At 37.6% G+C, this 14,356-nt stretch overlaps 1 protein-coding gene across 1 annotated transcript in view; it reads left to right on the forward strand.

Annotated features, from left to right (window-relative positions):
- Positions 1-3,034: 3,034 nt before the first annotated feature.
- DNAH14 (dynein axonemal heavy chain 14) overlaps positions 3,035-14,356 on the forward strand; it is a 388,841-nt gene continuing 377,519 nt past the window's right edge. The window contains exons 1-2 of the mRNA XM_043922886.1: positions 3,035-3,111; positions 9,809-9,970. Coding sequence (XP_043778821.1) covers positions 3,035-3,111; positions 9,809-9,970 — 239 coding nt within the window. The remainder of the gene's footprint in view (positions 3,112-9,808; positions 9,971-14,356) is intronic.

Raw genomic sequence — 14,356 nt, forward strand, 5'->3', positions numbered from 1 at the left:
GATGTTATTGTAAGTGTGATTGATTTCTTAATTTCTTTTTTGTGTAGTTCATTGTTAGTGTATAGAAATGTATTGATTTTTGTATGTTGATTTTGATTCCTACAGCTTTACTGAATTTGTTTATTAACTCTAACAGTTTTTTTGGGTGGAGGATGACAGAGGATGAGATAGTTGGATGGCATCACCAACTGGATGGACATGAGTTTGAGTAAGCTCTGGGAGTTGGTGATGGACAGGAAAGCCTGGCATGCTGCAATCCATGGGGTAGCAAGGAGTTGGACACGACTGAGCGACTGAACTGAACTGATGGTGGTTCTATTTTTAGTTTTTTAAAAATCCTCTGTATTGTTTTCCACAGTGTCTACACCAATTTACACTTCCTGCCAACAGTGTCAGAGGGTTCTCTTTTCTCTCTATCCTTGCCAACATTTGTTATTTGTGTTCTTTTCTATGATAGCTATTGTGACAGGCTTAAGGTGATATCTCTGTGGTTTGAATTTTCATTCCTCTGTTTTATTAATGATGTTGAGCATATTTTCTTGTGCTTGTTGGCCATCTGTGTGTCGTCTTTGGAATAGTGTCTATTCATACCTTCTGTCCATTTTTTAAACCAGATTTTTTTATATTGAGTTGAATTAGCTGTTTATGTGTTTTGGGTATTAACCCATTATTGGTCATATCATTGGCAAATATTTTCCCCCATTCAATAGGCTCTCCTTTCATTTTGTCAGTGATTTCCTTTACTACACAAAAGCTTTTAAGTTTTAATTAGGTCCCATTTGTTTACTTTTACGTTTATTTCCTTTGCTTTAGGACAAGGATCCAAAAACATATTGCTGTGTTTTATGTCAAAGAGTGTTCTGCCTGTGTTTTCCTTTAGGAGTTTTATAGTATCTGGTCTTGGCATTGTGATCTTTAATCCATTTTGAGTTTATTTTTGTATATGGTATTAAAGAATGTTCTGATTTCATTCTTTTACATGTGGCTGTCCAGTTTTTGCAGTACCACTTATTGAAGAGACTGTCTTTTTCTCCATTGTATGTTCTTGCCTCCTTTGTCATAGATTTGTTGACTTTTTGCGACCCCATGTACTATACAATCCATGGAATTCTCCAGGCAAGAATACTGGAGTGGGTAGCCTTTCCCTTCTCCAGGGAATCTTCCCAACCCAGGGATTGAACCCTGGTCTTCCGCATTGTAGGCAGATTCTTTACCAGCTGAGCCACCAGGGAAGCCCAAGAATACTGGAGTGGGTAAGCTATCTGTTCTCCAGGGGATCTGCCTGACTCAGGAATCGAACCAGGGTCTCCTGCATTGCAGGAAGATTCTTTATCAGCTGAGCTACTCGGGAAGCCTTTGTCATAGATTGACTATATGTGTGTGAGTTCATATCTGGGCTCTCTATCCTGTTCGATTGATCTGCAACATGGATGGACTGAAAATTAATATTAGTTACTGGCTTTTGTGTCAGTACCATTTTTTAAAAAATTTTACTTTTATTGAAGTATAGTTGATTTACAATGTTTTGTTAATTTCTGCTATACAGTGAAGTGACTCAGTTATATACATTTGTACATTCCTTTTTATATTCTTTGCATTATAGTTTATCCCAGAATATTGAATATAGCCCCTTGTGCTATACAGTAGGATGTTTTTATTCTATATATAATAGTTTGCATCTCCTAACCCCAAACTTCCAGTCCATCCCTCTCCCACTCTCCTCCCCCTTGAAGACTACACGTCTTCTCCATGTCTGTGAGTTTGTTTCTGTTTTGCAAATAAATTCATTTGTGCCGTATTTTAGTTTTCATATACAATGATAATCATATTTGTCTTTCTCTTTCTGACTTGTTGCACTTAGTATGATAATTTCCAGTTCATCCATATTGCTGTAAATGGGATTAGTTCATTCTTTATTATGGCTAAGTATACATTGTATACATGTGCCACATCTTTATCCATTCGTCTGTCGATGGACATTTAAGTTGTTTCCATATCTTAGCTATTGTGAATAGTGCTTCGGTGAACATTGGGGTGCATATATCCTTTTGAACCATGTTTTTCTCCAGATACATGCCCAGGAGTGGAGTGGCTGGGTCATATGGTAACTCTCTTTTTAGTTTTTTTAAAAATTAATTTATTTTGATTGGAGACTAATTACTTAACAGTATTGTAGTGGTTTTGCCATACATTGACATAAATTAGCCATAGGTGTACATGTGTTCCCCATCCTGAAGCCCCCTCCCACCTCCCTCCCCATCCCATCCCTCAGGGTCATCCCAGTGCACCTGCCCTGAGCACCCTGTCTCATGCATCCAACCTGGGAACCTCCATACATTTGTTAATGTATTTAAATGACTGAAAAAACTCACAGCTCAAAGCTAGGAAAATTATTCTTGGCTTAAATTGTTTCGTTAGAATTCTATGCAAAATTTACTTTGAGACTTTCTGTATCTTGTTAAATTTCCCTCAGTAATCAGAAAGAGACTCTCTGTCTTGCATATTTCAAAACCCACTTCCTTTTGTTCTATTCTGTTCTATCTAAGGAGTTCTGGTAGTACATGAATGTGGCCTTAGGACTTAGTGAATAGTGAAATGAGTTCAATGTCTTAGGCTACCAGTCCTGTTGACTTCCCTGAGTTCTTTCTGATGATTTATTCTTGGGGAGATGCTCTTAAAACTTATTATATTTACTATAGAATTTAAGGTCAATTAGAATTGTATGTATATAAACATCAATGTAGGAAGGAAAAAATTGTCATAGAAAGGAAGTTAGACAATATAGACTGCCCTGAGAAAGATAGCTAGCATAGTGAAGGCTCTGAAAATTATATTATACACAAGAAATACTTGAAGGTAATGAGAGTATTAAATTAATAAGCCTAGTGGAAAGTTGGGAACTATATATATACATATATATATGTATAGTTTAGAGAATCAGTAGTAATAGCTGTGAAATAATTTTTTATATTTTAAAAATAATGTGAATGTATTTTTTCAGCTCATGACTTCATAGTTTTGTTCAGAAAAAAATATGGAGACATTCAGACCCAATGATTTGACAGCAGTAAATAAAGACAGGAACAAGGATAAAGGAAATTCAAAACCAAGGTAAAATAAGATATAGTGGAATTAAAATCTCAAACATACCTGGCTAGTGATAATCCATTCTGACAATGGAAAATATAACGTATCACACGAGAATTGAATGAGGGTTGTGGCGTGTAGAAAACCTTGGTTTCTTAGGAAGTCCTTTCTGACAAGGCAAATTAACACTGACTCCGTCTCCCAGACCAACTTTGGATATGCCAAAAAGTGTGAAAGAGGTTGATGGGTATGAGAAACAAATCAACAACTGAGAAATCCCAGCAAGGCAAAAGGGGATTTGGTTCTAGATATGGACTGTGAATAGAAAACGACAGCTCAGAGCAGAAGAGGGCAGCAGAGAGCAGATGAAGAAAAGGTTGGAGATTCATGTGTTTGTTTTTTCACATTTCTCAGAGTGTATCAGCATACAGTCAGAAAAAAATAATGGAGAAGAAAACTTGAAAATATTTCTGAATTGTATTTAAACCTGATGGGTTGGAGCCCTTGCTTTTATGGCTCTCCTTCCTAAAATTCTGTTAAAATGATAGTAAAAAATAAGAGAATTCGAGATGAGATACAAGCAAGTGGGAGAACCAGTGAAATTTTGAAAGCTTGAAAATAGATGGATAAGTTATCATTAATTTAGCAGAGTGGAAATTATAAACTTAAGGTGTCAGTTGGTGTAGCCCAGAAACAGGCTGATTCATCCTCCCCCATCTCCTCCCTTCCATTACTACTCCGTCCAGTCCCACAAACTCAGAAATTAAGGATATTATGTACCTCTGAAAGTGCAGAGCAGCTGAGACTGCAATCAAAGTTGAAAGTTTGTATAAGAAGCATTCAGAATATGTATCTCCTTCTTCACTTCTCACAGCCAAGAGATTATTTCTTTCTTTATTCTCAGAAGAAATCTGAGAACAGCTGAGAGTAGATTAATGTATTCAAATCAAAGAGTTCTTTAGTTTTCTTCTTTTGTTTGACTTTGAGAAAGCTCACAGCTAAAAGCTAGAGATTACTCTCTGGGAAATTGACCAGCCAAAAGGAAAGATGTGCAGATAATGACAGTAGGAAATACCTAACAAAATTCCCAGATTGCCCCAAAGTCGAATCTACCAGTTGAAAAACACCAGTGCATGAAGAGTTGTTTCATTGTTATTTTAGTGGTGACTCATTTACAACCAGCAAACTCTGATCATTTGAGGATTGTTTATAGCATGATAGAAACCGAAACAAATCAAAGAAGCTTGGAGGAAATACATAATACAGGGAGAAGAAAGCTTCAACAACCACCACCACCACAAAACTAGCATTAAATGATTGGACAGTAACAGAAGAAACAGTTTGTATTTAGAGAATTAAAAAAATGGAGCATTTGCATAAAAAATAGTTTTGAAAGTTTAATTATATAATAGCAGAAGTGAAGTTTAAGAGAATAGTTGGAAGGTAAAGTTGAAGAAATTTTCCTGAAAAAAAAATGAAAAAATAGAGATAAAATATAGAGAAACAACAAGAAAAGGGATCCATAGAGAACAAAATAAGATGGTAGAAATAAATCCCCAAAATGTCTGTAATCACAGTAAATGCAAATGGACTAAACTTTTTCTTTTTAAATGTCAAATTGAATTTTTAAAAAATGCATGGTGTGGAAGTATCCTAAAATGCAAAAGGATAACAACAGATAAAAAATTTAAAAAATAAAAGTTATACCGTCTATTTCAGGATATATGGAACAATTGTAATGCTGTGCCATTTAAGACCATAAACCTTGTTTAACCAAATTATCAATATACATTACATACTCTTTAATTATGTTAGAACTTAGTTATAAGAGTTTAACTAGAAACCATTTGGAAATGAAGCATAATATCTGAAAAAAAAATAGTTTTCTAAATAACTAGTTGGTGAAAGGAGGATCTCTAAAGGAAATTAGGAAAAAAATGTTAGAACTGAATATAATAATAGAAGGAAGACAAGAAGAATGGAAGGGAGCTTAAACTATTGCATTAGTAACTATGTCACACATATAAAAATTGTGTGTTTAGGGAGAAACTTATAGTCAAAAAACTGTGTATTAAAAGACAAAAAGGGCTAAAAAATTAATGAGTTAGCAATCTACTTTAAGTAGTTAGGAGTAAGAATGTAGAACAGAATAAATCCTAAGAAGGCAGAAGGAAGAAGTTAAAGATTATCAGAAATTAACATAATAAATATCAAAGATAATCAAAGAAAAACCAGCAAAAGCACCAATTGTCAATAAAATTGACAGTCATTTGATAAGATCAACCAGGAGAAAAAGAAGTCACAAATAGACAGGGTTGTGATACCGCACAACCCCAGGAAGCACCATTCACTATATGCTCTCTTTATGTGCTGCCCCCTGAAACACAGATCCAGGGAGAGTAGGGTGAGTGATGCACCACGTAGTCGTGTGATACAGTGACTTTGTAACTAATACTAGATCAGAAAAGGGAGCTAAGTACAGATATAAAAATTTTAAGTAAAATGTAAATATATAAAATATTCTCAATAAATGATAGAAAGATGAGCTTTCTTTTTACCATTTAAATTGTTGAATTAGTAGTAGTGAATCCCATTCCTCTTTCTCCTCCCGCCACAGACCACACACATCAGGTCCAGAGAAATTGACAGTTTTTGAGTTTCTAGAAGAGTGAATCCAATCATATACAGCTTATTCTACAGAATAGAAAAAGAGAAAGTAGTCTCTGACTCAGTTTTTGAGGGCAGTTTGTATAATCCTACAAATAAGTTTCATGCATGACCTCAGAAGCAAAAAAGTCCTAAATAAAATATTAACCTACCAATTAAAGTAGTGTATATTAATGGATGATACATCAAGATCAAATTGTGTAGTTTATTTCAGAAATGCAAGTTTCAATGTTAGAAAATCTGTCAGTACCAATTAAAAGAAGAAAGAGAAAGACTTGATAAGATTTAATATCTGTTAATGATAAAAACTCTTAGGAAACCACTTGATTGAGGGCATTTACCAAAAACCAAGAGCAAATAACATATTTTGAATGATCAAGTGTTAAAAGAATTCCTTTTAAATTCAGAGGAGTGACAGGAATGCTTGCTTTGTTGCCATTTCTATTCAACATTCTATTATAGGTCCTAAGAAAGGAAAGGAAAAAAGACAAAGAAAGAAAGCTACCAGGTTTGAAAGATCAGAAACTGCAATTATTCATAGATTGTCTACAAATAAAGTACGGAATAATTTACAAAATTTTATAATTAATAAGTGAATTTATTAGCAAGGCTGCTATATTAAAATCAGTATTTATAAGTGTATTGCTTTTCTATGGTCCAGCAATAGATTGAAAATATAATTAAACCATAACTATCATTCATAATAATAATGAAAAATAAGGTACCTAAAAAATTCTTTTAACAATGTGTTTGCATGAGAAGGTACTCAACATCACTAAGTATTAGAGACATGCAGATCAAACCTACAAAGAGCTATCGCCTCACACCAGTCAGAATGGCCATCATCAAGAAATCTACAAACAATAAATGCTGGAGAGGGATGGAGAAAAGGGAACCCTCTTGCTCTGTTGCTGGGAATGTAAATTGATATAGCCATTATGGAGAACAGTTATGGAGGTTCCTTAAAAAACTAGAAATAGAACTACCATATGACCCAACAATCCCACTACTGGACATTTACCCTGAGGAAATCATAATTCAAAAAGACACATGTACCTCAGTGTTCATTGCAGCATTATTAACAATAGCTGGGACATAAAAGCAATCTAAATGTCCATCGATAGGTGAATGGATAAAGAAGATTTGGTATATATATAAAGTGGGATATCACTCAGTCATAAAAAGAAATGAAATGGGTCATTTGTTGATGTGGATGGACTAGAGTGTTTCATATGAAGTGAAATAAGTCAGAAGGAGAAAAACAAATATATATTAACACACATATATGCAGTCTACAAAAATGGTATAGATGTACCTGTTTGTAGGGCAAGAATAGAGACACAGATGTAGAGAATGGACATATGGACCTGGGAGGAAGGGGAAAAATTGGGAGAGTAGTATTGACATGTATACACTGCCGTGTATAAAATAGATAGCTGATGGGAAGCTGCTCTATAGCACAGAGCGCTCAGCTTGGAGCTCTGTGATGACCTAGAGGGGTAGGACTGCGGGGTGGGAAGGAGACTCAAGGTGGAGGTGTGTGTGTGTGCGCTAGGTCGCTTCAGTCGTGTCTGACTCTGTGTGACCCCAAGGACTGTAGCCTACGAGGCTCTTCTGTCCATGGTATTCCCCAGGCATGAATACTGGAGTGGGTTGCCATGCCCTCCTGCAGGGGAATCTTCCCAGGGATCTCACCCACGTTTCTTAAGTCTCTGGCGTTAGCAGGATGTAGCTCATTTACTTTGTTACACAGCAGAAGCTAACACAACATGTAAAACAGTTATACTCCAATAAAAAATATGTTTGACCTTTATGAGTAAAATTATAAAATTTAATTGAGAGTGCAACAAAATGTATATAGAAAATCAAAGGGCCAAGAATATGTAAGCACTTTCTTTGGAAAAAGACAATTTGGGAAAATTTGGGGAAAATACAATTTAAAGCTATCTAAACTATAGTAAATAAAATAGTGTGATATAGAAATGAGGATAAACCCAAATAAAAATAAAGAACCAGGAATGAATAATTGTACACACATTTTGATTGATGACAGACTACTGGTACAGATCAGTGAGGGAAAGGATGGGCGTGTTCAGTAATGATGCTGTAATGATCAACGGGCTTCCCTGGTGGCTCAGACGGTAAAGCATCTGCCTGCAATGCTGGAGACCCAGTTTTGATCACATGTCCTTATCGGGAGGGTACAGAAATTGTATTTGTCCTCATGCTACAAATCAGTTATAAGATTTGTGAAAGGCCAAACTGTAAGGCTGTTAGGAAAATTTATGAGAATTTTGTTATCACTGTGGAGTGAGGAAAGATTTCTTAATTAAGACAAATCATACAAAGATAGATTAGATTAAAGTTAAGAACTTCTGTTTGTCAAGAGTTCAAAGATAAGTCCAAAGTGGAAGGTACTTTTAATGCATATAAAATGACCAAAGATTACCACCCAAAATGTGAAAGTTACTCCTCAGTGTTGCTAAGAAAATGGTAATCAATTCAGGAAGGGGAAAAAAAAAGAACAAAGGATATGGAGAAGTTATGGGGATGGTCATTATAATCACAAGGAAACTGTTCAAGGTGTTTATAAATCGAATCAGTTCAGTTCAGTCACTCAGTCGTGTCTAACTCTTTGCGACCCCATGGACTGCAGCACTCCAGGCCTCCCTGTCCATCACCAACTCCTAGAGTTTACTCAGACTCATGTCCATTGAGTCAGTGATGCCATCCAACCATCTCGTCCTCTGATGTGCCCTTCTCCTCCTGCCCTCAGTCTTTCCCAGCATCAGGGTGTTTTCCTATGAGGCAGTTCTTCGCATCAAGTGGCCAAAGTATTGGAGTTTCAGTTTCAACATCAGTTCTTCCAATGAATATTCAGGACTGATTTCCTTTAGGATGGACTGGTTGGATCTCCTTGCTGTCCAAACCAAATGGCACTCACAAAGTCCTCAAAGATAAAAGATTTAGGAATACCTAATAAAGTTGCTGCTGCTGCTAAGTCGCTTCAGTCGTGTCCAACTATCTGCGACCCCATAGACAGAAGCCCACCAGGCTCCTCTGTCCCTGGGATTCTCCAGGCAAGAACACTGGAGTGGGTTGCCATTTCCTTCTCCAATGCATGAAAGTGAAAAGTGAAAGGGAAGTCACTCAGTCGTGTCCAACCCTTAGCGACCCCATGGTCTGCAGCCTACTAGGTTCCTCCATCCATGGGATTTTCCAGGCAAGAGTACTGGAGTGGGGTGCCATTGCTTTTGCCGAACTAATAAAGTTATCCATCCATAAACAGGTTCAAAGAAATGCCTTATTTGTCTTTGAAGAGAAGTATTACCTTACTATTCATGTGATTAAGTATTTTTGTTTAATATACCTAACAAGGGTATCTTTTCTACTGAGAAGTCTATGTTTGAAGTTACAGAACCCTGAATTTTCTCTGCTTTGCAAAAATATGGTATGTAGCTGTAGGTATTGTAGGCAGTCATTTTGGATTCTGTTCTTATGAATACATTTTCCCAACATTTACAAAGTAAATGGCTAAAGCAATGTGAAAAGACTTTGGCTTTAATCCTGATACAGGTTGTTGGTGGTGGTTGCTGTAGTTTTTTTTTTTTATAAAGGAGGGTAATTATGTAAAGTTTGAATTTCAGAAAACTGTGTTCTGACCTCACCCTGCCACCAACTTAATTGGTAACATTTCTTTTTTTCTTGTCATTTTTTGATTATTGTCATCCATCATTGTATTTATCTTTAATAATAAAGTATAAAATTCTGATAAATATTTATGTGTGTCATATCAGAGGCACAGGAAATGGGGAACATTTCTTTATCATTTGAAATAAAATTAGATGAGGATTCTTAAGTCCCTTTCAGCTTTAAAATTTCAGTAATATCAGTTAGACCTATCTCCATGTTTCAGATCTTCTTTCCAAAGTGCCTATCAAAAATTGTTTGACAGGATAGATATTGTATTGCACTGTAAAGTACAGAAGAAAGATTTAAAATGTAAGTTATAGAGAATGTTAACTATAGTATCTTATTTTCTTTGTCACATTAGAGTTTTAAAATACAAAGAAGGGAGATATTATCAAGATGTTCTACCATCAGGGAATCGACCAGCAGGAAAGGAGACACTGAAACATAAAACGTTGGGAACAATCTCTGTACCCTTGAAGTCAGAGAAAGCAGAAGAAATTTATCAAGATTACACTCCAGGCATGTTGACTTTTATTTGCTTTTGTGGAAATAGAAGTTTTCATAGTATTAAATCAAGTAAACAAGTAAAATATATTGAAATGATACAAGATTTGGTACTTTACTAATTCCATTAGTCATAGAAATTACATACAAAGCTTACCTTTTAAAGGGAACACTAAACATAATAATAAAAATAACAACAATAATATCACTGCTACCACCAAGAATATCTGGCATTTCTATAGCAATTTACATTGCTGTCTCATGCATATCATCTTGTTTTGTATGTGTGTGAGATAACCCTAAAAGGAGTGGGTCAGCATTCCCTTAAGTCCCTAGTGCCTTCTAGCTTTGTTGTGACCCCTCTTTGTTCCTCTTGTCAACCAGCGTCTTGATTAGTCCCTCCACTTACCTCCATTTTTTTTGTTTGTTTGTTTACCTTCCTTCTTCCAATCCCTAATTCTACCATTTCCAAAATTTACATTTTTTAAAAACTGCAGCTTTCTTTTCTCTCCAGCTTTGGTCTCCATTCTTCACTTCTTCCTGGATCAGTCACTCTGTGACCAGTAACTTCAACTCCGTTTTCCCATTTCTTTCCTCTGCTCCTGAATTGGCAAAATGTAAACTCTAATCAACAGTTACAAGCAACAGTTAGAACCCTGTACGGAACAACTGATTGGTTCAAGTTTGAAAAAGGAGTACGACAGGGCTGTCTGCCTTCACCCTGTTTGTTTAACCTATAAGCTGAGCATATCATGAGAAATGTTGGGCTGGTTGAGTTACAAACTAGAATAGGTGGGAGAAACATCAACAACCTCAGATATGCGGATGAGACCACTTTAATGGCTGAAAGCAAAGAGGAACCTTAAGAGCCTCTTGATGAGGGTGAAGGAAGAGAGTGAAAGAGTGGGCATAAACGAAATATTGAAAAAAAAACTAAGATCATGGCAACCAGCCTCATTATTTCATGGCAAACAGAGGTGGAAAATGTGGAAGTAGTGACACATTTCCTCTTCTTGGGCTCTAAAATCACTGCGGATGGTGACTGCAGCTGTGAAATCAGAAGACAGTTGCTTCTTGTCAGGAAGGCTATGACACACTTATACAGTGTGTTGAAAAGCAGAGACATTACTCTGCCAACAAAGGTCCGTATAGTCTAGACTATGGTCCTCCCAGTGGTCACGTATGGTTTTGAGAGTTGGACTGTAAAGAAGGCAGAATGCCAAAGAATTGATGCCTTTGAATTGTGGTGCTGGAGAAGATTCCCGAAAGCCCCTTGGACAGCATGGAGATCAAACCAGTCAATCTTAAGGGAAATCAGCCCTGAATACTTGTTGGAAGGACTGATGCTGAAGCTGAAGCTCCAGTATTTTGGTCATCTGGTGTGAACAGCCCACTCACTGGAAAAGTCCCTGATGCTAGGAAAGATTGAGGGCAGAAGGAGAAGAGGGCATCAGAGGATGAGATGGCTGGATGGCATCACTGATGCAGTGGACATGAACTTGGGCAAACTTTGGGCGATGGTGAGGGACAGGGAGGCCTGGCGTGCTGCAGTCCATGGGGTTGCAAAGAGTAGGACACAACTGGGTGATTGAACAACAAAAGCAAACTCTACAATGTCATTGTCAATTTTCCTTGGTTACCAACTTGGTAAGCCTATTTTGCAGAGCACTTAAACAATCATATTGATTGGTTCTCTTTCCAATTTCATGGTCCCCAGTATCAGTAGTGGGGCACTCAGTTCTGCCTTTTATTATTTTATATCTCTTTTTAGCTCTCCTTTCTATTACATACAACATCTGTTTAAGCTGTTACAATTTAACCATGAGCCTGAATTACTTGATTATGCCTCTACTTTATAAAAAATAAAAATTGAAGATCAGTTCAGTTCAGTTCAGTTGCTCAGTCGTGTCCAACTCTTTGCGACCCCATGAATCGCAGCACGCCAGGCCTCCCTGTCTATCATATACTCCCGGAGTTTACTCAGACTCATGTCCAGCGAGTTGGTGATGCCATCCAGCCATCTCATCCTTTGTCATCCCCTTCTCCTCCTGCCCCCAATCCCTCCCACCATCAGGGTCTTTTCCAGTGAGTCAACTCTTCGCATGAGGTGGCCAAAGCATTGGAGTTTCAGCTTCAGCATCACTCCTTCCAATGAACACCCAGGACTGATCCCCTTTAGGATGGACTGGTTGGATCTCCTTGCAGTCCAAGGGACTCTCAAGAGTCTTCTCCAATACCACAGTTCAAAAGCATCAATTTTTCGGCACTCAGCTTTCTTCACAGTCCACCTCTCGCATCCACACATGACCACTGGAAAAACCATAGCCTTGACCAGATGGACCTTTGTTGGCAAAGTAATGTCTCTGCTTTTTACTATGCTATCTAGGTTGGTCATAACTTTCCTTCCAAGGAGTAAGCTTCTTTTAATTTCATGGCCGCAGTCACCATCTGCAGTGATTTTGGAGCCCCCCAAAATGAAGTCTGACACTGTTTCCACTGTTTCCCCATCTATTTCCCATGAGGTGATGGGACCAGACGCCTGATCTTAGTTTTCTGAATGTTAAGCTTTAAGCCAACTTTTTCACTCTCCTCTTTCACTTTCATCAAGAGGCTTTTTAGCTCCTCTTCACTCTCTGCCATAAGGGTGGTGTCATCTGCATATCTGAGGTTATTGATATTTCTCCCGGCAATCTTGATTCCAGCTTGTGCTTCTTCCAGCCCAGCGTTTCTCATGATGTACTCTGCATATAAGTTAAATAAGCAGGGTGACAATATACAGCCTTGACATACTCCTTTTCCTATTTGGAACCAGTCCATTGTTCCATGTCCAGTTCTAACTGTTGCTTCCTAACCTGCATACAGGTTTCTCAAGAGGCAGGTCAGGTGCTCTGGTATTCCCATCTCATTCAGAATTTTTGACAGTTTATTGTGATCCACACAGTCGAAGGCTTTCGCGTAGTCAATAAAGCAGAAATAGATGTTTTTCTGGAACTCTCTTGCTTTTTCGATGATCCAGTGGATATTGGCAATTTGATCTCTGGTTCCTTGGCCTTTTCTAAAACCAGCTTGAACATCTGGAAGTTCTCAGTTCACGTATTGCTGAAGCCTGGCTTGGAGAATTTTGAGCATTACTTTACTAGCGTGTGAGATGAGTACAATTGTGCAGCAGTTTGAGCATTCTTTGGCATTGCCTTTCTTAGGAATTGGAATGAAAACTGACCTTTTCCAGTCCTGTGGCCACTGCTGAGTTTTCCAGATTTTCTGGTATATTGAGTGCAGCACTTTAACAGCATCATCTTTTAGGGGTAATCAAATGGAAACTTGTCTAACTTGCAGCTCCCCAGTGTCACCTGCAGTATTTGTCTCAGGGAATTATTGTATCTCCTCTCCTTTAAGGTTATTCCTGCCACCTCTGTTTGGAGCTCCTTTTCTGCCACGTCCTCAGGAACTTGGGGTCCATCTATTATCTTCTCTCTCATCTTCCTTTCTATTGGCTCTTTTCTGTCACCACATAAATACGCTATGAGCTTAAGGCTTACCCATCTTAAACAAAAATGTCCGTCTTGTCAAAGCTATGGTTTTTCCACTGGCATGTACAAATGTGAGAGTTGGACTATAAAGAAGGCTGAGTGCTGAAGAATTGATGCTTTCAAAATGTGCTGCTGGAAAAGGCTCTTTAGAGTCCCTTGGACTGCAAGGAGATCAAACCAGTCAATCTAAAGGAAATCTACCCTGAATATTCATTGGAAGGACTGATGCTGAGGCTGAAGCTCCAGTACTTTGTGTACCTGCTGCAAAGAGCCAACTCATTGGAAAAGACCCTGATAATGGGAAAGATTGAAGGCAGGAGGAGAAAGAGATGACAGAGGATGAGATGATTGGATGGCATCACTGCCTCAATGCATATGAGTCTGCGAAAACTACAGGAGATACTGAAAGAAAGAAAAACCTGGTGTGCTGCAGTCCATGGGGTCGCAGAGTCAGACATGACTTAGCAACTAACCAACACAAGGAATAAATTTACCCAAGAAAATGAAATACCTGTACACTGAAAACTGTAAGACACTGATGATAGAAACTGAAGAAGATATAAATTAGTGGAAAGATAATCTCTGGTTGTGGATTAGAAGAATTAATATTGTTAAAATGTCCATACTGCCTGAAGCAATCTACAGATTTAGTGCAAACCCTATCAAAATATCAATGACATTTTCCACAGAAATAGAAAAAACAATCCTAAAATTTGTATGGAGCCACACAGTAGACCTCAAATAGCTAAAGCAATCTTGAGAGTGAAGAATGAAGCAGAAATAAGATAATGCATAAATGGCCAATAATTTGACAAAACAGCCAAGAATGTTCAATGTGGAAAGGACAGTCTCTTTAATAAATGGTGTTGGTAGAA

The sequence above is a fragment of the Cervus elaphus genome, chromosome 14, assembly GCF_910594005.1.
Source record: "Cervus elaphus chromosome 14, mCerEla1.1, whole genome shotgun sequence".
Lineage (NCBI taxonomy): Eukaryota > Metazoa > Chordata > Mammalia > Artiodactyla > Cervidae > Cervus > Cervus elaphus.